General features: G+C 41.2%; 1 protein-coding gene across 1 annotated transcript in view; it reads left to right on the forward strand.

Annotated features, from left to right (window-relative positions):
* Axdnd1 (axonemal dynein light chain domain containing 1) overlaps positions 1–26,630 on the forward strand; it is a gene marked incomplete at its 3' end in the record, with an annotated part of 105,477 nt that overhangs the window by 49,274 nt on the left and 29,573 nt on the right. Inside the window, exons 16-18 of the mRNA XM_055624393.1 lie at positions 3,336–3,537; positions 22,630–22,723; positions 24,890–25,092. Coding sequence (XP_055480368.1) covers positions 3,336–3,537; positions 22,630–22,723; positions 24,890–25,092 — 499 coding nt within the window. The remainder of the gene's footprint in view (positions 1–3,335; positions 3,538–22,629; positions 22,724–24,889; positions 25,093–26,630) is intronic.

Raw genomic sequence — 26,630 nt, forward strand, 5'->3', positions numbered from 1 at the left:
TTCCTTTCCTTTCCTTTCCTTTCCTTTCCTTTCCTTTCCTTTCCTTTTCTTTCCTTTCTCTTCCTTCCTTTCCTCCTTCCTCCCTCCCTCCCTTCTTTTTTCCTTCCTTTGGAGACAAGATCTCTTTATTAAGTAGGCTTAGTTTTCCTAGAAATTGATATGTAGACAAGGCTGGCCTCAAATTTAGAGATTCTCCTACTGGGATCTATGCATCATCACAACCAGTGGTTGTCGTTTCTTCATGACTTTAGTCTGTGACTGAACGGTAACCAGCCTTTTCCTTTTATGTATTTGGAGAAAGACCTCTTTCTTGTAATGTGGCTACTTCCTGTATTTGTGTGTCCCTCTTTTCTATTTCCCCTCTTTAGTACTTCTTTAGTAGTGGGTTGCTGCAGATTTCTCTCAGTTGTTTTGTTTTGTTTGTTTTTTGAGACACTGTCTCACTATTTAGTCCTGGCTGGCCTGGAACTTGCCATGGGACCTTGAACTCTGATAGCTCTACCTGCTTCTGCCTCCCCATTGTGGGGACTAAAAGTATGCACTACACTCTGTTCTCTCTTCTGTTTGAAGGTCATCTGTCTGTGTGCAGGAATCACAGTAGGAAGAGGCCTTCATTCAGGGCTTCCTCTAACCTGCTGTTAGACATTTACTGAGTTCTTCACTTCAGTTATTGCTTTTGTTCAGTCCTTGGGTTTATAGACTTTTAAGGTTTTCTAGTTCTTTACTAAGAATTTCTATCTTATCATTTATTAACTTCAGTCTCTTTTTTTCAGTGCTAAGGATGAAACAGAACCTTGTATGTGCTAGGCAAGTACTCTATCACCAATCCTCATCCTTGGCCCTAATAACTTCCAAATTTTAATAATAAATTAAAATTGAAAACTATGGTAATTGGGCCTCATCTGTTTCTCCTTTAGGTCTCTCAAAATTATTTCTACTTTGTCATAGTTCTGAGCCAATTCTTTTTGTGAGCCGTATTCTGATTGAATATTCTAGACAGACAAAGTTCTAGAGGTGATCTGAGACTCTGTTGCCACTTTAGAATTGTTCTTGAGTGTTACAGCACCCCCCCCCCCACACACACACATTTAGCAGGTCATTTAGGGCTAAAGCAGACCACCTTAATTTAAAGAGCCTCAGTTGAAATGAAGTTTGTCTCTAGGTGTCTCAGGGACTAATCTATCTTTGTCTCACCATTCTTTCTAAAGTGTGGTGGTTTGGGGGTTCAGTGGAATGATCTGCTTCTTAGTAGATTCTGTTTGTAGACCAACCTGGCCTCAAACTCACAGAGATCCACCTGGTTCTGCTTCCTGGGTGCTGGGATTAAAGACATGTGCCACCATGCCCAGGCCTCAGTAGCTTCTGAAGTCTAATTTATCCCCACTCTTCAGAAGATTCACATGGGAGATACTGAAAATCCATTCTCCCAAACCCATGGAGATACTAAAAGCTCATCAATGTATTTCTACTACATTATGTACTCTTTAGGAATCCTTCCCAGTAAAGGATTATGATTACACTAATCCATTAATGGCATTATTGTTCAATGTAGAACTATAGAAGGAAATACTCCCTTATTTTCTAGAGTAACAATAATACAATTTTTAAATTAACTGGTAATACTTGTAAGAGTAGATCGTGAGCAAGAAAAAAAAATGAGGTAATAGGTTTAAAATAAAGAAAGCAAAATGATGGACAATTCTCAAGTCCGTTTGAACATTTCTGGTTACTTATTGATTCACTGGTGAAGGCAGTGGGAATGTTTCCCTCAAGGATGAAAGAAAAAGCTGGCTTATAGTTATTTCTCTGTGTGGCTCTAGGAAGGCAGTATTTTCACTTCATGTTTCAAAAAATGAGATGAGACACAGAGACAGCATTTTTTTTCTGTAACCTCACAGTGAAGTAGTCCACTGGATTAACAGTGGGATCCAGGTTCTGTTCCTCAGGGGCCTTTGGGGTGTAGTGGTTGCCCTGGCTAGAAACTGTGGACATTTTGAAGATCTGGTCAATGACCGAGGAAGTGGCTTCAGACCCATGTCTACTCTCACCTGACATTATCCATCCCAGAGAGAAGCTGCTCATCATCACTGCTGTCTTCAGACAGAAAACTATACTTAGTAATTTCAGGATTCAACACATTTGATTCTCCATGGACAAAACAAGAAAACTAGAATACAAGCTCATCAAAGAAGCCTCATACTGGCCACACAAGCATTTATTTCAGTTTTTACTTGCTTTTTATTTAGAAATTGAAGGGCTCTGGTAGAGCCGAGCATGCCAAACATAGCTCTGGCAGGCCTTGCCCTTCCTCTGTTCGCTCTGCCTTGCTAAACTATTAGCTTATATTCCTAAAACCATCTCCCAAGGTCTATTCTCTTATTTGTCCACTTCCTCCTCCTGAGGCTGACCACCAAATCCAGCTATCAAAGCATTGAGGTCTAGCAATCAAAAGCCCCTTTGGCTCATCTAACTAACATGCCCAATTAAAATTAAACACCTCATTCTAACACAGGGTTTCCCCCTTTACCTTTATATGCTGCTATTAGCCTGTCTGCCAAGTCTGTCTCCTCTCTATCCAGAGGTAGCCCTTTGTCCCTTGAGGCAAATATTCCCCCCACCTTGTTTCTTTTCTCCCCCTGTTGGTATACTTTAAAAAATCTCTTTTATTTATATTTATTATATATTTTAATTCCTATTCCACTCCAATCCCTTCCAACACCCAACACCAGGTAGGAGAAAGGATTAGTGGGAGAGGGGGAAGAATTTTTCTTAGTTACTTCCTGCTGGTCAGGGTCAACAGGTTCCTTGGAGTCAGTCCAGTCCTCATTTCAGTAGATCTTCATTTTCTTTTCTTACAACAGTAACTAATAGCAGCAAGGGAGAAGCAGGAGCAGCCTTGTTCTTTTTTCTCCACTCTGGCATTTTTTCTCTCTCCAGAGTCCTCAGATTCAAACTATCTGCAGCTGGCAAAGAGCCCCTCTCAGAGCCCGCATGAGGCATATAGTCTGCTGCTGTGGACCATCTGAGTCAGTCACATTCTACACCTGGGACCAAAACAAAAACATGTTTATAGCCACAACATCCCCCTCTCTCTGTCTCTTGTCTTTGTCCCTTATTCCCAGCACTTTGTCCTTCTGGAGCAAATAAATCTCCTTTATGCTGAGAACGTGGTCTTGGGGAGAGGGGCGCTGTTTTGTGCCAATTCTGGTCCTTTCAGAAATGAGTCTTTCAAGACAAAAGGAGGCCTGTTCTTGCCTAGATTTTATAATCTAGTATTGGAACAGTGATATCACAAATAGTTTGGTAATGTTTTTTTTTTCCCCTCATTTTCCTAGGTATCTCTAAATTTCTTCCAGTCTTGGTTACTTCTCTGGACACATGTGTTTACAAGTTTGAAAACCTCCTACATCATTATAATATGCCCCATGAAGAGTGGTCTGAAATTGACGAAAAAATCAGTGAAATGAAGTTGCAACTGGACATACTGTTAAACATTATTAGTGATGTTGCCCAATACATGAAAACGGATTCTGGCACGTAAGTTTCCAGGCTCTTCTCCTTGGGGAGGATGTTTCTAAAGCAACTTAATGCAATAATTCAGTTTAATTGCACTTATAGATGTGGGCAACTGTAGTAAACTTTAATTAATTTTTCATTCTTCTCAAAAAGAAGCTCTGTATGTCATAGTGAAGTAAGCTTTCTGTTACTGCCATGAAATACCAGTGGCTGGACTCTTTATGCAGAAAAGAAGCTTATTTTTATTTACAGTTTTAGAAGTTGAAAGCTAAATAGCATGGTGCCAACTTCGTTGAGGTGTCAGAACAAATGACATCATGGCAGGAATGCATATAGGAGGGAATCACATGGCAAGCCAGAGGGATCCTGCTCATTCTTTTCCAGCAACCCCTTTTTGTAAGACCTACCCAGAATCCCCTGGGAGTACCCCAGTGACATAATTACCTCCTAGTAAGCCCTACTCCTTAAAAGTTTCATGACCATGTAAAAAGCTAAGCTTCCAAAACATGAACCCTTGGACAAAAAAACAAAGAAAACAACCAAAATATACATCCTATGTAGGCTACATCTTTTCCCTCACTTTCAGCTCTGATCAACACTAATATGCTTTTCATCTCTCTGTATTTCTCCATTATAAACAGTTTGTATGGAAGAAACACTGTCTGCAGAAATAATCACCATCAAATGTAGGCCCACTATCAAAATACAGTAGTATTTAAAAAATCATCTTGTAAGTACCTCACCTTAGGAGAAGGTACTGATAGTGTTGTGTACACTGATTAATAGTTGTTGCTATATTTGGCAGTGGGAAGAAAAAAAAAAACAAGAAAAAAAAACCCATGGTAAGACTAGTATTAGTATTGGAGAGACAGAGAAAAGCTAGAGAAGGAAGACATAGAGGGGAGAACTGTGATGCAGAGGAGGAGAAGGCCATTTTGGCTGAAGGTTGGTTGACAAGAGAAATATGAGGAAGAAATCAGGTACTGATATTCTAAACTCTCAGAAGGCTGAGACACAGAGATGCCGCAGACCACATATCTTGTGTTCTTTGGGAGAGGAAAAGGAAAAAGATTGCTAAGGGTGTCTTAGACATGCTTCTACTTCTGTGAAGAGACACCATGACCACAGCAACTGTTATAAAAGGAAGCATTTAATTGGGGCTGGCTTACAGTTTCAGAGGTTTAGTCTATTATCATCATGGTGGGAAGCATGGCGGCCAGCATGGCACACATGGGGATGGAGAGCTCCATCCTGGTCTGCAGGCAGAGAGGGAGACATTCTGCTTGGCAAGGGAATTTGAAACCTCAAAGCCTACCCCAACGGAGGCACTTCCTCCAATAAAGGCACACCTCCTAATCCTTTCACTGCTTAGTGAAGCATTCAAATGTATGAGCCTGAGGAACTTTTCTTTAATTAAATTGATTGTTTTGTTTAAGAGCATTGCTTTTTTTAAGGCAGTTAAATCAGCTACTAGACCATTTTTAGGCTCTTTTTCTGAATTAAAATTTTCTTTTTTATATTAATTACAGTTTATTCACTTTGTATCCCAGCTGTAGCCTCCTTGCTCATTCTCTCCCCATTCCACCCTCCCTACCTCATTTCCTCCCATTCCCCTCCCCCCAGTCTACTGATAGGGGAGGCCTTCCCCCTCTTCCATCTGACCCTAGCCTATCAGGTCTCATCAGGACTGCCTGCATTGTCTTCCTCTGTGGCCTGGTAAGGCTGCTCCCCCATCGGGGGAGGTGATCAAAGAGCAAGCCACTGAGTTCATGTCAGAGACAGTCCCTGTTCCCCTTACTAGGGTACCCATTTGGATACTGAACTGCCATGGGCTACATCTGTGCAGGGGTTCTAGGTTATCTACATGAATGGTCCTTGGTTGGAGTATCAGTCTCAGAAAAGACTTCTGGGTCCAGATATTTTGGTTCTGTTGCTATTCTTGTGGAGCTCCTGTCCCCTCCAGGTCTTTCTATCTCCCCCTTTCATAAGATTCCCAGCACTTTGCCCAAAGTTTGGCTGTGAGTCTCAGCATCTGCTTTGATACTCTATTGGGTATAGTCTTTCAGAGTCCCACTATGGTAGGCTCCTGTCCCGTTTCCTGTTTTCTCCCTCTTTCAATGTCCATCACATTTGCCTTTCTGAGTGAGGATTGGTCATCTTAGCCAGAGTCGTCCTTCTTGCTTAGCTTCTTTAGGTGTACAGATTTTAGTATGTTTGTTCTATATTATATGTCTAATATCCACTTATAAGTGAGTATATACCATGTGTGTCTTACTGCTTCTTGGATACCTCACTCAGGATGATCTTTTCTAGAACCCATCATTTGCCCACAAATTTCATGATTTCCTTGTTTTTAATTGCTGAGTAATATTCCATTGTATAAATGTACCACAATCTCTGTATACATTCCTCAGTTGAGGGGCATCTGGGTTGTTTCCAGACTATTATGAATAAAACTGCTATGAACATGGTTGAGCAAATGTCCTTGTTGTGTACTTGAGGATATTTTTGGGTATATAGGCATATATCCAGGAGTGGTACAGCTGGATCTTGAGGAAACAATATTCCTAATTGTCTGAGAAAGCACCAGATTGATTTCCAAAGTGCTTGTATAAGTTTACATTTCTACCAGCAATGGAGGACGGTTCCTCTTTCTCCACATCCTTTCCAGCATGTGTTGTCACTTGAGTTTTTGGTCTTAGCCATTCTGATGGGTGTAAAGTGAAATCTCAGGGTCGTTTTGATTTGCATTTCCCTGATGACCAAGGACGTTGAGCATTTCTTTAAGTGTTTCTCTACCATTCGATGTTCCTCTATTGAGAATTCTGTTTAGCTCTGTACCCCATTTTTAATTGGATTACTTGTTTTGTTGTTGTTTAATTCTTGAGTTCTTTATATATTCTGGATATTAGCCCTCTGTCAGATATAAAATCCTTTCCCAGTCTTTAGGCTGTTGTTTTGTTCTGACAACAGTGTCCTTTGCTTTATAGAAGCTTTTCAGTCTCATGAGGTCCCATTTATTGATTGTTGCTCTTAGAGCCTGAGCTGTCGGTGTTCTGTTCAGAAAGTTGTCTCCTGCGTCAATGAGTTCAAGGCTCTTGCCCACTTTTTCTTCTAAGAGGTTTAGTGTGTCTGGTTTTATGTTGAGGTCTTTGATCCACTTGAACTTTAGTTTTGTTCAGGGTGATAAATATGAATCTGTTTGCATTTTTCTACATGTAGACATCCAGTTAGACCAGTACCATTTGTTGAAGATGCTATCTTTTTTTCCATTGTATGGTTTGGCTTCTTTGTCAAAAATCAAGTATCCATAGCTGTGTGGGTTTATTTCTGGTCTTCTATGTGATTCCATTGATCCACCATTTTGTTTCTATGCCAGTACCATGCAGTTTTTATTACTATTGCTCTGTAGTACAGCTTGAGATTAGGGATGGAGATACCTCTAGACGATCTGTTGTTGTACAGGATCGTTTTGGCAATCCTCAGTTTTTTGTTTTTCCAAATGAAGTTGAGAATCGTTCTTTTAAGGTCTGTAAAGAATTGTGTTGGTATTTTGATGGGAATTGCACTGAATCTGTAGATTGCTTTTGGCAGGATAGACATTTTCACAATGTTAATCCTACTGATCCAAGAGCAAGGTAGGCCTTTCCATTTTTTGATATCTTCTTCAATTTCTTACTTCAGAGACTCGAAGTTTTTTTCAAACAGGTCTTTCACTTGCTTGGTTAGAGTCACACCAAGGTACTTTATGTTATTAGTGGCTATTGTGAAGGGTGTTGTTTCCCTAATTTCTTTCTCAGCTCTTTTGTCTTTGGTATACAGGAGTGCTACTGATTTTTTTTTGAGTTAATTTTGTATCCAGCCACTTTGCTGAAGGTGTTTATTAGGAGTTCTCTGGTTGAATTTTGGAGGTCACTCATGTATACTATCCTATTATCTGCAAATAGTGATACTTTGTCTTCTTTCTTTCCAATTTGTATCCCCTTGATCTGCTTTAGTTGTCTTATTGTTCTAGCTAGGACTTCAAGTATTATGTTGAAGAGATACAGAGAGAGTGGGTAGCCTTGCCTTGTCCCTGATTTCAGTGGGCTTGATTTAAGTTTCTCTCCATTTAGTTTGATATAGCAAGCTACAGGCTTGCTGCATATTGTCTTTACTATGTTTAGTTATGTGCCCTGTATCCCTGATCTCTCCAAGACTTTAAACATGAATGGGTGTTGGATTTTGTCAAATGCTTTTTCTGCATCTAAGGAGATGATCATGTGGTTTTTCTCCTTCAGTTTGTTTATATGGTGGATTACATTGATGGATTTCCATATATTCAACCACCCTTGCATACCTGGATTGAAGCGTACTTGGCCATGGTGGATGATTATCTTTTATGTGTTCTTGGATTTGGCTTGGAAGTATTTTATTGAGTATTTTTATTTATTTATTATTATTATTATTTTTTTTTTGCTTCAATGTTCATAAGAGAGATAGGTCTGAAGTTCTCTTTTTTGTTGGGTCTTTGTGTGGTTTAGGTATCAAGGTGACTGTGGCTTCATAGAATGAGTTTGGTAATGTTTCTTCTGTTTCTATTTTGTGGAATAGTTTGAAGAGAATTGGAGTTAGCTCTTCTTTGAAGGTCTGGTAGAATTCTGTGCTGAAACCATTTGGCCTTGGGCTCTTTTTGGAAGGGAGACTTTTGATGACTGCTTCTATTTCCTTGGGGGATATAGGACTATTCAAGCTTTCTACCTGATCTTGACTTAATTTTGGTAGATGGAATCTATCAAGAAAATTGTCCATTTCATTTGCATTTTCAAATTTTGCGGCATATAGGCGTTTGTAGTACAACCTAACGATTCTTTAGATTTCCTCAGTGTCTGTTGTTATGTCCCCCTTTTCATTTCTGATTTTGCTGATTTGTATAGTTTCTCTCTGTCTTTAAGTTTGGCCAAAGGTTTGTCTATCTTGTTGATTTTCTCAAAGAACCAGCTCTTGGTCTCATTGGTTCTTTGAATTGTTTTCTTTGTTTCTAAATCATTAATTTCAGCTCTGAGTTTGATTATTTCCAGCCCTCTATTCCTTTTGGGTGTGTCTGCTTCTTTTTTTTCCTAGGGCTTTTAGGTGAGCTATTAAGTTGCTTGAATGAGATGTTTCAAATTTCTTCTTGAAGGCACTTAGTGCTGTGAACTCTCTGCTTAGCACTGCTTTCATTGTGTCCCATAAATTTGGGTAAGTTGTACTTTCATTTTCATTGAATGTTAGGAAGTCTCTCATTTCTTTTTCATTTCTTCCCTGACCAAGCTGTCTTTGAGTAGAGAGTTGTTTAGTTTCCGTGTGTATGTAAGCTTTTTGTTATTTCTGTTGTTGTTGAGGTCTAGTTTTAGGCCATGGTGGTCTGATAGTATACAAGGGATTATTTTGATCTTCTTGTATCTGTAGAGGCTTACTTTGTGCCTGACTATTTGGTCAATTTATGAGAGAGTTCCATGAGGTGCTGAAAAGAAGGTATACTCTTTTGAGTTTGGGTGAAAAGTTCTGTAGACATCTATTAGGTCCATTTGATATAGGATCTCTGTAAGTGCCAATATTTCCCTAGTTAGCTTCTGTCTAGATGATCTGTCCCTTGGTGAGAGTGGAATGTTGAAATCTCCCACTGTTAAGGTGTTGGGATCGATGTGTGATTTAAGCTTTAATAATGTTTCATTTACAAATGCAGGTACTCTTGTATTTGGGGCATAGATGTTCAGGATTGTGATGTCCTCCTGGTGGATTTTTCCTTTGATGAGAAGCAAGTGCCCCTCCTCATTGTTTTTGATTACTTTTGGTTGAAAGTCTGTTTTATTAGATATTAGGATAGCTACTCCAGCTTGTTTTCTGGGCACATTTGCTTAAAAAACATTTTTCTAGCCCTTTACTCTGAGGTAGTGTTTATCTTTGTTACAGAGATGTGTTTCTTGGATACAGCAGAATGTTGGATCCTGTTTCTGCAACCATTCAGTACATCTGTGTCTTTTTATTGGAGAGTTCAGTCCCTTGATGTTGATAGATAATAGTGACCAATGAATGTTAGTTCCTTTTTTTTTTTTTTTTTTTGTGGGGTTGCTGGAGTTACTGTGTTTCAATGTTTGTTTTCTTCTAATTTTTGTTGTGAAGTTATCTATATCCTGTGTTTTCTTGGGTGTAGTTGATTTTGTTAGATTGGAATTTTCCTTCTAGTATCTCCTGTGGGGCTGGGGTGCTGTGTAGATATTAAGTTTAGTTTTGTCATGGAATATTTTGTTTTCTCCATCTATGGTGATTGAAAGCTTTGCTGGGTATAGTAGTCTGGATTGGCATCTGTATTCTCTGAGAGTCTACATGACATCTTCCTAGGCCCTTCAGGCTTTCATAGATTCTGTTGAGAAGTCTGGTGTGATTCTGATAAGTCTACCTTTATATGTTACTTGGCCTTTTCCCCTTTCTGTTTTATATATATATATATATTTGTTCTGTAAATTTAGTGTTTTGACTATGATGTGATGTGAGGAGTTTCTTTTCTGGTCTAGTCTATTCAGTGTTCTGCCTCTTGTATGTTTATAGACATCTCTTTAAGTTGGGAAAATTTTCTTCTATGATTTTCTTGAAAATATTTTCTGGACCTTGGAGCCTGGAATTTTTTTTTTTTCTTTTTGTCTGTTTCTATTATTCTTAAATTTCGTCTTCTCATGGCATCCTGATTTCTTGGATGTTTTGTGTTTGGAACTTTTCTAATTTTACTTTTTCTTTGAGAGATGTATCAATTTCTGCAATTGTATCTTCAGCGCCTGAGATTCTCTTTCATCTCTTGTATTCTATTGGTGATGCTTACCTTTGTGGTTTCTGATCTTTCCTCTAAGTTCTTCACCTCCTGGGTTTTCTCTGTTTGTTTTCTTTTATTGATTCTAATTTTGTTTTCATGTCTTGCAACATTTCCTTCATCTGTTTGATCGTGGATTCCTCTCTTTCCATGATGGCCTCTATTTTTTGTTCATTTCCTCTCTATATGCCACTACTTGTACCTCTACCTGTGCCTCTATTTGTTTGGCTGTATTTGCCTGTATTTCTTTGCGAGCTTTGTTCCTTTCCTCTATATGTGCCTCTAATAACTGGATAAGCATAGCTTTAAATAATTTTCCTGTGTTTCCAATGAATTAAAATATCGGGTTGCTGGTGAAGCCATGATGTCCTGATTTTTTTTTTATTAATTACACTTTATTCATTTTGTATCCCCCCATAAGCCCCTCCCTCCTCCCCTCCCTATCCCACCCTCCCTCCCCTTTCTGCATGCATGCCACTTCCAAAATCCACTGATAGAGGAGGTTCTCCTCTTCTTTCTGATCTTAGTCTATCAGTTCTCATCAAAAGTGGCTGCATTGTCCTCTACTGTGGCATGATAAGGCTGCTCCCCCCTCAGGGGGAAGTGATCAACGAGCAGGCCAATCAGATTATGTCAGAGGCAGTCCCTCTTCCCATTACTATGTAACCCACTTGGACACTGAACTGCCATGGGCTACACCTGTGCAGGGGTTCCAGGTCATCTCCACGAATAGTCCTTGGTTGGAGTATGAGTCTCTGGGAAGTTCCCTGTGTTCAAATTATCTTGTTCTGTTGCTCTCCTTGTGGAGTTCCCATCCCCTCCAGCTCTTACTATTTCCCACTTCTTACATAAAATTCCATTTACTCTGCCCATCAGTTGGCCATCAGGCTCAGCATCTGCTTTGACAGTCTATACTGCAGAAGCTTTCAGAGGCCCTCTGTGGCAGGTTTCAAGGTTGTTTCCTGTTTTCTTCTGGCTTTCAGAGGCCCTCTGTAGCAGGTTCCGAGGTTGTTTCCTATTTTCTTTTTCTTCTGATGTCCATCCTCTTTGCTTTTCAGGATGGGGATTGAACATTTTAGTTAGGGTCCTCTCTTTTGCTTAGTTTGTTTAGATGTACAGATTTTAGTGGGTTTATTCTATGTTGTATGTTTATATGAGTGAGTATATACCGTGAGTGTCTTTTTGCTTCTGGGACAACTCACTCAGGATGATCCTTTCCAGGTCCCACCATTTACCTACAAATTTCATGATTTCCTTATTTTTCATTGCTGAGTAATACTCCATTGTATAGATGTACCACAGTTTCTGCATCCATTCTTCAGTTGAGGGGCATCTGGGTTGTTTCCAGCTTCTGGCTATTACAAATAAAGCTGCTACAAACATGGTTGAGCAAATGTCCTTTTTGTGTACTTGCGCCTCTTTTGGGTATATGCCTAGGAGTGGTATGGCTGGATCTTGAGGAAGCGCTATTCCTAGTTGTCTGAGAAAGCGCCAGATTGATTTCCAGAGTGGTTGTACCAGTTTACATTCCCACCAGTAGTGGAGAGTGGAGAAGGGTTCCCCTTTCACCTCTCCAGCATGTGTTTTCCCTTGAGTTTTTCATCTTGGCCATTCTGATGGGTGTAAGGTGAAATCTCAGGGTTGTTTTGATTTGCATTTCCCTAATGGCTAATGAGGTTGAGCATTTCTTTAAGTGCTTCTCTGCCATTCGATATTCCTCTACAGAGAATTCTCTCTTTAGCTCTGTTCCCCATTTTTTAAGTGGATTACTTGGTTTATTGCTTTTCAGCTTGTTTAGTTCTTTATATATATTGGATATGAGTCCTCTGTCAGATAAAGGGTTGGTGATGATTCTTTCCCAATCTGTAGGCAGTCGCTTTGTTTTGATGACGGTGTCCTTTGCTTTACAAAAGCTTTTCAGTTTCATGAGGTCCCATTTATTGATTGTTGCTCTTAGAGCCTGTGCTGTTGGTGTTCTGTTCAGGAAGTTGTCTCCTGTACCAATGAGTTCTAGGGTATTCCCCACTTTTTTTTCTAGCCGATTTAATGTGTCTGGTTTTATGTTGAGGTCTTTGATCCACTTGGACTTCAGTTTTGTGCAGGGTGATAAGTATGGATCTATTTTCATTTTTCTACATGTAGACATCCAGTTGGACCAGCACCATTTGTTGAAGATGCTATCTTTTTTCCATTGTATGGTTTTGGCATCTTCGTCAAAAATCAGGTGTCCGTAAGTGTGTGGGTTTATTTCTGGGTCTTCTGTTCGATTCCATTGATCCACCATTCTGTTTCTATGCCAGTACCATGCAGTTTTTATAACTGTTGCTCTATAGTACAGCTTGAGATCAGGGATGGAGATACCTCCAGAAGATCTTTTATTGTAGAGGATTGTTTTAGCAATTCTGGGTTTCTTGTTATTCCATACGAAGTTGAGAATTTTTCTTTCCAGGTCTGTAAAGAATTGTGTTGGCAATTTGATGGGAATTGCATTAAATCTGTAGATTGCTTTTGGTAAGATGGCCATTTTTACTATGTTAATCATGCCAAGCCATGAGCATGGGAGATCTTTCCATCTTCTCATATCTTCCTCTAATTCTTTCTTCAGAGACTTGAAATTTTTTTCATACAAGTCTTTGACTTGCTTGGTTAGGGTTACACCAAGGTACTTTATGTCATTTGTGGCTATTGTGAATGGTGTTGTTTCTCTAATTTCTTTCTCAGCCCTTTTTTCTTTTGTATACATGAGTGCTACTGATTTTTTTTTAGTTAATTTTGTATCTGGCCACTTTGCTGAAGGTGTTTATCAGCTGTAGGAGTTCCCTGGTAGAGTTTTTGGGGTCACTCATGTATACTATCATATCACCTGCAAATAGTGATAATTTGACTTCTTCCTTTCCCATCTGTATCCCCTTGATCTCCTTCAACTGTCTTATTGCTCTAGCAAGGACTTCCAGCACTATGTTGAAGAGATATGGAGAGAGTGGGCAGCCTTGTCTTGTCCCTGATTTCAGTGGGATTGCTTTAAGTTTCTCTCCGTTCAGTTTGATGTTGGCTATAGGCTTGCTGTATATCGCCTTTACTATGTTTAGATATGTGCCTTGTATCCCTGATCTCTCCAGTACTTTAAACATGAATGGATGTTGGATTTTGTCAAATGCTTTTTCAGCATCTAGGGAGATTATCATGTGGTTTTTTTCTTTCAGTTTGTTAATATGGTGGATCACATTGATGGATTTCCGTATATTGAACCACCCCTGCATACCTGGGATGAAGCCTACTTGGTCATAGTGGATAATATCTTTGATGTGTTCTTGGATTCGGTTTGCAAGTATTTTGTTAAGTATTTTTGCATCAATGTTCATAAGGGAGATTGGCCTGAAATTCTCTTTCTTTGTTGAGTCTTTGTGAGGTTTAGGTACCAAGGTTGATTGTGGCTTCATAGAATGAGTTTGGTAATGTTCCTTCTGTTTCTATTTTGTGGAATAGTTTGAAGAGAATTGGAGTTAGCTCTTCTTTGAAGGTCTGGTAGAATTCTGCGCTGAAGCCATCTGGTCCTGGGCTTTTTTTGGATGGGAGACTTTTGATGACTGCTTCTATTTCTTTGGGGGATATAGGACTATTTAATTGATTTACCTGGTCCTGATTCAACTTTGGTAAGTCAAATCGATCAAGAAAATTGTCCATTTCATTTAGATTTTCAAATTTTGTTGAGTATAGACTTTTGAAGTAAGTCCTAAAGATTGTTTGAATTTCCTCAGTGTCTGTAGTTATGTCCCCCTTTTCATTTCTGATTTTGTTGATTTGGGTGGTGTCTCTCTGCCTTTTAGTTAGCTTGGCTAAGGGTTTGTCGATCTTGTTGATTTTCTCAAAGAACCAGCTCTTGGTTTCATTGATTCTTTGAATTGTTTTATTTGTTTCTAATTGATTGATTTCAGCCCTGAGTTTGATTATTTCCAGCCGTCTACTCCTTTGTGGTGTGTCTGCTTCTTCTTTTTCTAGGGTTTTTAAGTGGGCCATTAAGTTGCTTGAATGAGCTGTCTCAAATTTCTTCTTGAAGGCACTTAGTGCTATGAACTTTCCTCTTAGCACTGCTTTCATTGTGTCCCACAAGTTTGGGTATGTTGTGTCTTTATTTTCATTGAGTTCTAGAAAAACTTTAATTTCTTTCTTTATTTCTTCCCTGACCCAGCTGTCATTTAGTAACAAGTTGTTCAGTTTCCATATGAGTGTAGGCTTTTTGCTATTTCTGTGGTTGTTGAAGTCAAGCTTTATTCCATGGTGATCAGACAGGATACAAGGGATTATTTCAGTCTTCTTGTATCTGTTGAGGCTTGCTTTGTGACCAACTATATGGTCTATTTTGGAGAAGGTTCCATGAGGTGCTGAGAAGAAGGTAAATTCTTTTGTGTTTGGGTGTAAAGTTCTGTAAATGTCTGTGAGGTCCATTTGATTCATGACCTCTGTCAGAGATATTGTTTCTTTGTTTAATTTCTGTTTTGTTGACCTGTCCTTTGTTGAGAGTGGGGTGTTGAAGTCTCCCACTATTAATGTGTGGGGATCTATATGTGGTTTAAATTTTATCAATGTTTCTTTTACAAATGTGGGTGCTCTTTTATTTGGGGCATAGATGTTCAGGATTGTGATGTCTTCCTGGTGGAATTTTCCCTTGATGAGTATGAAGTGTCCTTCCTCATCTCTTTTTATTAATTTTGGTTGAAAGTCTATTTTATCAGATATTAGAATGGCTACTCCTGCTTGTTTCTTGGGTCCATTTGCTTGGAAAGTCGTCTTCCAACCTTTTACCCTCAGGTAATGTCTATCTTTGTGTCTTAGGTGTGTTTCTTCTATGCAACAGATTGCTGGGTTTTGTTTACGTATCCATTCTGTTAATCTGTGTCTTTTTACTGGAGAGTTGAGTCCATTGATGTTGAGAGAGATTAATGACCAGTGGCTGTTAGATCCTTTGATTTTGATGTTGGCTGTGTTCATAAGATTGTGTGCTTGGTTGCTTTTTGTTTTGCTGCAGTAAGGTTAATTATTTCCTGTGTTTTCTTGACAGAAGCTAATTTTCTTGGGTTGTATTTTCCCTTCCAGTGTCTTCTGTAATGCTGGATTTGTGTGTAGGTATTGTTGAAATTTGTTTTTGTCATTGAATATCTTGTTTTCTCCGTCTATGAGGACTGAGAGTTTTGCAGGGTATAGTAGCCTGGGTTGACATCTGTGTTCTCTTAGTGTCTGCATGATATCTGTCCAGGCCCTTCTGGCTTTCATAGTTTCTGTTGAAAAATCAGGTGTGATTCTAATGGGTTTGCCGTTATATGTTACTTGGCCTTTTTCCCTTGCAGCTTTTAGTATTTTTTCTTTGTTCTGTATACTTACTGTTTTGATTATTATGTGGCAGGAGGATTTTCTTTTCTGGTCAAATTTGTTGGGTGTTCTGTAGGCCTCATGTATTCTTATTGGCTTCTCCTTTAACTTGGGGAAATTTTCTTCAATGATTTTGTTGAAAATATTTTCTGGGCCTTGGAGAAGGGAGTCTTCTTTTTCCTCTATACCTATTATTCTTAGGTTTTGTCTTTTCATATTGTCTTGGATTTCTTGGACGGTCTGTGTCAGGAATATTTTGGATTTAACATTTTCTTTGACAGATACATCGATTTTTTCCATTGTATCTTCTACACCTGAGATTCTTTCTTCCATTTCTTGTATTCTGTTGGTTATGCTTACCTCTGTAGTTCCTGTTTTCTTCCCTAAATTCTTCCTCTCCATTATTTCCTCCATTTGTGTTTTCTTTAATTTTCTAGTTCTATCTTCAGGTCTTGAGTTGTTTTGTTTACTTCCTTCACTTATCTGCTTGTATTTTCCTCTTTTTCTTTTAGTTCCTTCAACTCTGTCTCTTTTATTTCTTTCAGTGATTTAATTATTTCTTCTCTGAAGGCCACAAGCTGTTTGGCTGCATCTTCCAGTATTTCTTCACGGATGGCCCTAATCTCCTTGTCTTTATCTTCCTCCATTTCTTTACGGATAGCCATGATCTGTTTGGTTTTATCTTCCTCTAATTCTTTACGTATTTTATTTGTTTCCTCTATTATCCTCTTCATCAACATAGATGTAAGGTCATCTTCTTGATTTTCTATTATGCTGCATTGTTCAGGGCTGTTCGCCCCTGGACGGCTGGGTTCTGGAGATGCCATATTGCTCTGTCTTTTGTTGGTTGAGCTTTTACGCTGACCTCTACCCATTGGGCTGATTTAGGTTTTGGCTGTTAGTTTCTGTGCTTCCTGGAGTCCTGAGGTAGGGAGTATCCCCTTGGCCGGAAGATGATTTTTCCTGAAGGAGTCCTTCTCTGCTTTTTGGTTATGGTCACTGTATGGCCAGTGTTTTTCAGGAGTTGCCACTGCTCACCTCAGGTTTATAGCCCTGAGTAGTAGCTGTGGTCTATGTTAGGCAGGGGGGGATCTCCTCTTACCCATAGAATTTCTCAAGACAGCTGCCCCACTGCTGGGTTTCTTGTTATAAATTTAGTGTGCTGCTGCTCACTAAATTTCCATGTACAGTCCTCTTGAAGAACCTGCTGATTCCCTAGCTGTGGTGTTTTCTCCCAACAGGGAAACTCAGTCTATTATCCTGGGGCACACAGTTCTGTCCGGGAAAGTGGGAGGTGCACTCAGCAAGTCTCTGGGCCAGAGGCTGATTGCTCCGCTCTGGACCTGGAGAATGTGCACCTAGGTTGAGTTGGCGCCTGGGGGCACTGCTCTGGTCTGGAGGCTGGGTGCCTCACTCTGGACCAGAAGCTGTGTGTCTCTGTCTGGGATGGCGGCTGCAGGCACTGCTCTGGTCCAGACACTGTGGGTGCAGCCCTCTTGAAGGACCAGGGATTCCCACAGTTTTGACAGTCTAGCTAGGGATAACTGGTTGATCCTTGGCACAGTATTTGAGGGCTGCTGTAATGGCTCTCTGGCTTTTGTAGGTCTGAGGATGCAGCTGTGTGTCCCAGTGCCCTAGGGGAACTCAACAATGGCGGCAGAGCACAGTGCTCCTGCCTGCACTAGAGTCTGCGTGAGTCCAGGAAGTGTTTTGGTGCTGGGTGTCCTAAGCGTTAGAGCTGCTGACCCCCTCCGCTGGGGGTTTCCTCCTGCCAGAGACACGCAGTCTGGTGCCCTGGTGCCCTGGTGCCCGGCTCTGGGTCTGGGCTGGCTCTTGGGGCGCCCGTGGAACCCGAGTCTTTTCCAGGGGATGTCTGGGTAACCTGAGGTCGGTCCCAATTGTTTCCTGCTCCGTGGGGATATCTTTCAACTGGGAAATCCAGTCTATGGTGTTGTGGGCCCACAGTTCAGTCTGGGACCGTGACCAGATCGCGCTGGCATGTAGCTCTGGGTTGGTGACCAAGCGCCTGGCGGAACCGGGATCTCTTCCTCGGTTTAGCCGGGTAAGTTAAAGCTGATTGAATCCCCCACCGTGGGGTATCCTCTCACCTGTGAAACACAATCCCTTGTGTTTTATGGCCGCGAGTTCTGATTGCTGGTCACTGTGCCAATCCTGCTGTGCTGCTCCTCAGAATGAGAGTCCTCCCGGCACCGCCATCTTGCCCCGCCTTCGATGTCCTGATTTTTGATGGATGTGTTCTTATGCAGACCTCTAGCCAGCTGCTTCTCCAAACAAACTTTGCTGTTTGTTTCTGGAGTTTGTACTTCAGACTGGGTCCATCTGTCTCTGTTATCTGGCAGATAGCAGAGAGGTCTTCAGGAAGATGAGAGAGGTCCACTGGTTTGAGAGTGGATGTTGGTGTTTCAGCTGTTGCTAAGGGAGGAAGGTCGCAGGTGCATGTGCACAAGCATGGGCGTGTGCATGGCAGTGCTTTAAGAGAGAGGGTACTAGATCGTGTAGATGCCTGGAAGGGTAGGGCTTAAGCACGGGAGGGGGTGCGGGTGCTGGCACTGTTCGTGGGGGCAATGCGCATGTGCAGGTGCCCTGAACACTTCAGTGGTGCACAGGCCTGTCGTACTGCCCTCACGCTATTCAGATCATTCTGGGCTCTAGGAATTGTTCGCCTGGACTCCACTGGGAGACCCACAGAACAGTGGCTTCAATGCTGAGATGCTGTTCCAGGATCCCTATATTGCCCACAGTGGGGGTGTGGGTGGAAGGAGCTGATGTCTGTGTGCTAATGTAGAGGGACCCTGGATCTGAGGCCCTGCAAGCAGTCACTTGAAGGTGCACTCACTCGCTCCCAGGCCTAATCTGAAAGCACAGGGACTTCTCCCTGTTCTCTGCTCTCAGATTTGGGCCTGCAGGGGCTAATGAGAGTGTAGGAGATCTGTCAGCTCAGTGGTGTCCACTGTTTGGCCGCTGGGCAGCGAGGCCTGAAATTGAGGCAGCTGCCTCTGTGGTCTCAGTCACAGAGCATGGAGGCTTCTGCTTGGACTAGCTGCTGCCCCCACGTAGCCACAGCTCTGGGATCCAGCCTGTGCCGTTTAGGTCATGGAGCGCAGAAGCTCATGTTTGGGGAAAACACTGGGGCCTCAGCAGAGCAGGGAGGCCTGTGCTTGGGGCAAAGGGAAGTGCAGGGGAGTTGAATTCACCACTCTCAGTCCCTGGAGATGTCCATGAGTGGGACCTGGATCCAAACTGTCCCAGCTCACAGGTGGTCTCCTCTCCCCCAGGAAGCCTCAAATGTGGATGTTCAGGCTTCAGCTGCCCCTCCACTCACCAATTTCAGAGTTTTGGATCCTGCAACCCCCAGATACAGTGTTGTCTGGTCACCACCATCTTGGACCGCCAAGGATGATCTTTTCAAGATCCCACCATTTGCCTGCAAATTTCATGATTTCCTTGTTTTTAATTGCTGAGTAGTATTCCATTTTTTGTTAAGCATTGCCTTATAGTGGCTATCATTGGGAGAAAGGAGACAGACAGTTGATAGCCTCATGGGCTTCTTTTTATTATGAGCCAAATAAGCAACACAGGTGCAGACATCTGGATCTGAGATATCTGCCAATAGGACCCACAGTGCAAATTGGAGCACCTCATTCCAGATTTCCAAGCCTTCCTTTTGGGAGGTTTTTAATCCTCTAGATTTAAGTAGCACTCTAAGGGTGCAAATTTGGAGATCTCTCTGATGTGATGTTGAATTGCCCGTAATTAAGGGGGAAGGAGAGTGTTTGAGACTTTTATGGTCTCTGGGACAATCAGTTCAAGCAGTTGAGAGGCTCATATACACAAATATACACAAAAATATACACAAAAAGTCTTTAAAACAGTTTAAATATATGAGCCTATGGGGGCTATTCCTATTCAAACCTCAATAGGGGGATGAGGGCCAAAGACAGCGAAAGTCAGAACTGGCCTCCTTAACTGACACTGAGCATTAACTAAAGGGAATAACTGTGACGGAGATGGCTGAGTGAGAGCACACAGGGCGAAACAGTCTGGCCTGCTGGATGCTGTGTTCCGTTTCCTATGTGAGCCTTGGTTGTCCTTCCCAGGCTTCCTGAAGCCTGCTGCACCTCTGAATGACCCTCTTCTCACCTGGGCACTTTTCTTTGGTCAGGGAGCGGTGCTTCACAGGTTGAGGGTCAGATATCCTGTTGCAAGTGTCCTGCCCTTAGGTGGTCATTCAGGAATCTTGATTCTAACCTGTGTTGAAGCTCCCCCCGCAGGCTTTGTCTCTGCTTGAGTTTCCATGTTGCCGATTCCCAATCTAAAAGAAGACTTTTTCTCCACCTAGCATTGTCTTGCTGGCCTGGATTCATCACATAGTCCCAAATTATTTGCTCTGAATCTCCAGGAGGGCAGTTCACAGAGGGTTCCAGGCTCCAGGATATCAGTTCAGCAAAGGGGTTTTTGAAATGGCATTCCATAGCCAGACCAGCTTTACAAAATCCTGGCATCTGCCTCTGCAGGTGCCCCTTACACATCCTTGTTTGGCTTTTCCCTCTTCTGTTCTCTAAAGTATCTGTTGCGGGAGACACTGGGCAGATTTTCTGAGCTTATACTGAGGTATGTTTCCACATCTTGGTTAGCACTCCTCACTAAGGGCCAGTCCTGTCAGGACAGATTCTGGTATTTTTCTCATGTTTTATAAAAGTTCTGAACTTTACTTTGCTGTCAAATCTAGAAATGCCAGCCACCAGCCATCTGTTCTAATAACTATTAAATATTTATCTCCACTGTATTCCCTGAGGAGTCTGGAAGACCCTGCCTGCATATCTAAATCTCAAAGGTTATACTACTTCCTTAAAAAAAAAAAAAAAAAAAAAAAAAATTTTTTTTTTTTTGAGACAGGGTTTCTCTGTGTGACCTTGACTATCCTGGACTCACTTTGTAGATCAGGCTGGCCTCAAACTCACAGAGATCTACCTGCCTCTGCCTCCCTGTGTGCTGGGATTACAGATTTAAAAAAGATTTAATTTTATGTGTATTGTTTTTTCCCCCCAAATGTATGCCCATGGGCCTGGTGCCTACCGAGGCCAGAAGAAGGCATCAGATCCCCTGGAACTGGAATTACAGATGGTTGTGAGCCATCATGTGGGTGCTGGGAATTGAACCTGGGTCCCCTGGAAGAGCAGCAAGTAACAGCAGAGCCATCTCTCCAGCCCCAGGTTCTGCTACCTTTTAATGTTACTGTATGGAAAACAAGCTTCTAACACAGTGACCTTGGAGTGACACATTCCAACCACATCTGAGCCACAGCCACATCCCCATCCTTTGTTTCTGAAAGCCAGCACCTGTATCCCTTCTCTCATTTCTGAATGTAGTCATTGGACCTTGCCTCTGCTTTTCTTGGTACATCTAGTAAGTGTTTATGAGGTAAGTTTGAAATAAAAAGGTACTTCTTTGAAAACGAATTAATTAGGGCTTCTCTTGAAACTACAAGCAATGACTACAAGCAACTTGGAGAGGGGAGTTTATTTCAGCTCACAGTTGTTGTCCTCCTGGAGACATTTGGGGAGAGGGACTCTCAACTAAGAAAATGTCTCCAGAAGACTGCCCTGTAGCAAATGTAAATAGTGTATTTTCTTAATTAGTGATCGATGTGAGTGGCCTAGGGAGCAAGCCAGTGAGCAGTGCTCCTTCACACCTTAGGTTTCGGCCCCTGCCTGCCTTCCCTGGATGACGGGCTGGAAGCTGAGATCAGCTCTTTGCCCCAAGTTGCTGTTGGTCACAATGTTCTATTACAGCAAGAGAAACACTAAGACATCCTTTTCAAAGAATCAGTCTTTGGCTTAATTGATTTTCTCTAGACTCTTTCTGTACTCTGTGCTATTGATTTCTATTACAATCATTATGATTTCCATAATTTTGCTCTTTATTTTATTATTTTTTTGTGTGCTGCACTCTCCTCCTTCCGTTGCCTTGCACACATTAGGCAAGCATTCTGTCTGTCACTCCACCCTGCTGTCCCTTCCCATAGTATTAGGGTGAACTGTCAAGTCATGGATTCGAGATCCTTGTTATTTCTTAATATTTTATGCCATTAATTCCCCTCAGTGGACTTCTTTGTTATGGTATGGTCTCTTCACTTGTGTTAGCCTCAAAGTACTTGGTGATTAATCTTGAATTAGTATTTATTGACCTACTCATCATTTAAATGTCACACATTTGAGTTTCTCAAGTCTTTCTGTTGTTGACTGTAATTTCATTTAGTTGTGTTCTGTTGTTTTGGCCTTTAAACCGAGGCTTGCTTTGTGACATGGCATCTCCCTGAGTTACTGCTTAGAGCCTGCCAAACCTTCTGTGTTAATTGTTGTCTTTCCATAAAATTGGGTCATTTTCAGCCATTGTTTCTTAAAATTATTTTTCCTTTTCTTTCTCATCATTCCTAGAAGCTTTCAATAATTTAGTTTCTCAAAATTAACTCTCATCATTTTCATTGGGGAGTGGACCATGCTGATTCTGTACACTGTCAGGTTGGAAGCCAATCATTAAGAGGGTTTTTAATTTATTAGCATTACACAAGAAGGTCCTCCTAGCCTAGGAGTGAACAGGCGGGTGAAGGCATGTTAACAGTGGAAAGAGAATATTTCAGGTAGAATGTACACTGTACTAAAGTCATCTGATAGCTGACATCTAGGAGTTAGGAAGGCTCTCTCAACCTAACCAGTGTATCAAATCAAGTAGTTCAAGGCTTTGAATCACTTTTGCCTAAGTTCTCAAAAACTTCAAACCCTATCCACCACCACCTGCTTATCATGTCCTGCTAAATAAATCATTTTCCTCTCACTGATGGTGACTTGTATAGTCTACTCAAGGCTCTTGTGTTTATTATTCCTGTTTTTCTTCTGCAGACCACTCCACGAACATATAAATGACATGATTCGACAATGGCTTTTGAATCTAAACAGTGAAATCACCAATGATAACACTGAATTCCTTCGCCGCGTACGTATTTGTTTGGCTTTTCAGGATTCTATTTTGCGTTGGTTGGTGATTTCTTTTAAGAAAAAACAAGCCCAACTGAAGCAGGCAGTGAGAAGAGCAAAATGGAAGCTTATTCAAATGATTTTCAATGGAAAATGAAAACGTTTTGCAGAGTGGGTATCACATGATAGGACTCAATATTTGTCTTATGACATGAGGAAGAACATTCTATCACTTTTAAAATCTCAAGGCATTGCTACAGCTAGCCTTTCCACAATATGCTCTGTTTATCATTATTGAGATCCATGGAATCAAGTCATGGATTTGAGAACCTTGTTGTTAGTATTTTATGCTATTGATTCCCCTCAGTAGACTTCTGCATTATGGTATGGTCCCTTCACCTGTGTTAGCCTCAAAGTACTTGGTGATTAATTTTGAATTAGTATTTATGGACCCACTTGTCATTTAAATTTACCAAGATAGAGCTGTAAACAGCTGTGGATTTACAAAATGTCCTCTCTTTAACATTATTTAATTTATTCATTATTTCTCTCTCTCTCTCTCTCCTGTGTGTGTGTGTGTGTGTATGCCAGTGTGTGCAGGTATGTGCCTGGGTGTGTGGGTGCTGGCAGAGGCCAGAAACATCAGATCCCCTCCCCTCCAACTGGATTTGTAGCAGATTGTCAGTCACCTGATATGGGTACTAGAAACTGAGTTTGGGTCCTCTGTAAGAGTAGCATCTTATTGATCAAAATGATTCACTAACAGGATGCATGTGCTTGCTGAGCACTGTACTTCCCTAACATTGACCTAGAGAGGGCATCACTGCTGGGATCTCTGTGCCCTCCACAGCCAGCAGAGTAATGATCTGTGGAAGGAGAAAAGGCAGTTGTGTTCAACATGAGTAAGTGGCCAGTGTTGGTTCAAACTTCAGGAGTCTGACCCTGAGTGGTTTATTTTAGGCATATGTAAATGCAGCACAATTGGGTGAAAACTTTTCTGGTGATAATTAACTCAGTCCTATGTGTACAACAAAGCATACATAAATCTCTTTGAGGAACAAAGTAAGCTAAATAAAAGGCAGATGTGACTGTATCTGAATTCTTTGTAAAGTACATGTGATATCTTCCACGAGATAGATTCTATAGATTGATGGAGATATGCACATGAGGAGGGGAGGGTCTGGGGGTGGGTCCAGTATGGTCTCTGGTCACACACACAGCACAGAGGTCACCAGGCTAGAATGCACAGCTGCTCCCAGTCTTCTGGGTGGGTAACAGGTGTTGCATTCCTTCCCTTGAAGAAACAACCCCGTGTGCTGTAACATTCCAGGTTCCACCCTAGTGTTTATGTGTGAGCACAAGGGCCTCCGTGCCTCCTCCACATCAGCACCCTCATTTGTATATCATGTTGACTTTCCACACAACCATCAACCCACAGACTCTGGAAAGATATGTCATCAAAGGTGATATGATGAGGAAGCTGTGGGCTGCCACATTATACCGCCTCTAACATATGTCCCAATCCCTATTTCCTTCAATAAAGGGTCCTGTGGGGATTCTTTTCAGTTATTTGTAGAGCACTAAATGCCTTAGGGCACAATTTGGCAACTTGAACTTTAATGGCTTAACACCCTTGGTCAAGATAAAGAAGCAAAAATGAGTTTAACACACAATAGTGAGAAAAGAAAAATAGGATTACAGTAGCTAAGTATATGAATTCTTTAAGAATTATAGGTTGTTAAAAGTTGGACATGGGTATAATCATTTCTAATGTTTTGTTTTCTTTTTATGTGTATGTGAGTGGTGTGTATGTGTGTGTGTATGTGTGTATGTGCATAGGTGTGTGTGAGCATGTGTGTGAAGACCTGAGGCTGATGCCAGATAACTTCTTCAATAGCTCGTTTACCTTATTCATTGAGGCCAGGTCTCTCAACCAAGCTCAGAGCTGACCTACATGGCTAGTCTTGTTAGCCAACTTGCTTTTGGGATCCCCTGTCTCCTCCTTCCAGGACTGGAATTATTGGCATACAGGCATGTCCACCGAGCAATGTTTGAACTCTATTGCTAACAAGTGATGTAAAGGCTGAGTCATTATTCCCCAACCCCCTTCTTGACTTTATTATTTAAACATGATTTAGCTTTTGTTGTTTTAAAGTGGTTGTTTAGGTTGTAATCATTTCAACAGATGGATGACCTCCATATAGCTATGATCCAGTGGATGGTAAATATGCTGACCATAATGCTTCCTGACTTTCATGACCAAAACACTCTCCCAAAGCTGGAGGAGGATGAAACTCCTGAGAAACGTGAAGTAAAAATTGCTGAATTAGAGTTTAATGGAATTTCATTGGCCAAGCGGTTGGCACGATACACCGGCTACTTGAACAGGTGACACCTTCTGGTCCTGCATTGCTGTCCATTTGAAGGTTAATGCATGTAAGGTAAAACAGATATCAAGGTAACAACATTAGGGGTTATTTTAAAACCTTGAAAGAAATACTAGTCCAAGGCAGGAGGGTTATGACTTTAAGGCCAGGGTGGCTACATAACAAAATTCTGTCTCAGAAAAGAAAGAAATCCTAGCTCAGGCTTTCAACTTGCTTCAACACTGTGTTCAGTGGAAATACAGGATTCTTTTGGGAAAAGTGTTGGCAGAGGGAGGATAGGAAGTATACTATGTAGACTTGAGTGTTAGTTTTTTAAAAATGACTGGCTCACTTCCACTTTTATGTGTACTGGGGAACAATTAAGATGCTTGCAGTCGTGGGGCTTGGACGATGGTTCAATGGGTAAAGTGCTTGTCACATAAGCACTGAGTTTTGTCCCCAGTACCCACATAAAAAACAAGCATTTTGTCTGTCCCTAGTTCTGGGGGTCGGGAGAGCCAGAGGTAGGCAGGTAGATCCCTGGAACTTGCTAGCCAGTCAGTCTAGCCAAAGAGTAAGTGCACATTCAGCAAGAGACTCTGTCTCAAAAAGTAAAGTAGAGCACAATAGTGGAAGACACCTGACATGAACCCCTGGCTTACAATACCCTCCCACAGAGAGAGAGAGAGCAAAATAAAACAAGATGCTTCTAAGTCCATGAAAAATTGAATTTATAACTTTTGTGTGTTTCACTAAAGACTCACCAATTGTCTTTTATAAAACTGAAAAAACAAAAAAGGAACACCTGCCCTGAGTGTGGTGGCTCACACCTGTAATCCCAGCATCTAAGAGGCAGGGCGAGGCAGATCTCTAGTCTAATAGTGAGCTCTAGGGCAGCTAGATCTACATGAAGAAAAGTTGTCTCAAAAGCAAAAACAAAAACAACAAAAACCAAACCAACCCAACCAACCAAACAACAACAACAAAACAAAAACCCAAAGATAACAACCAAAAAAATCTGGGTATGGCAGCACGTGCAAGTTCTTGCGTTTGGGAGATGGAAGCAGGAGGATCAGGACCTCAAGGCCAGCCTTGGCTACATAGTAAGTCTGAAATTAGTTTGGGCTACATGAAATGCTGTTTCAAAAAGAAAAAGAAAGAAACAAAAAGAAAAACTATCTGAAAAGTTAGAATTGCAAAGCCAGAAGATTCATATCAAGTAAAGATGAGGCATGAAAACTGTAACCTGTGGATTAAATTGTGATTAAATTGTGGATTAAATTGCAAGTGGTTACTTTTAGTTTTAGAAACAGCTCATAAAATCAAGCTGAATTTGCCTTTTATTTCAACTCAAGTTTACAAATGTTCTGTTGGTTTGAAGAAAAGAAATCCCAATTGTTCAGTTTTACCAATAAAGAGCCAGATGCTGAGGTAAAAGCCTGTCAGCTCAGAGAGGCAAAGAAAGCACCCAGCTGACCTTCATACTAAGAAGAGGAAGAGGAAGAGGAAGAAGAGAAGAAGAAGAAGAAGAAGAAGAAGAAGAAGAAGAAGAAGAAGAAG

Source organism: Psammomys obesus, unplaced genomic scaffold (assembly GCF_907164565.1).
Source record: "Psammomys obesus unplaced genomic scaffold, mPsaObe1.curated_primary_1811, whole genome shotgun sequence".
NCBI classification, from domain to species: domain Eukaryota; kingdom Metazoa; phylum Chordata; class Mammalia; order Rodentia; family Muridae; genus Psammomys; species Psammomys obesus.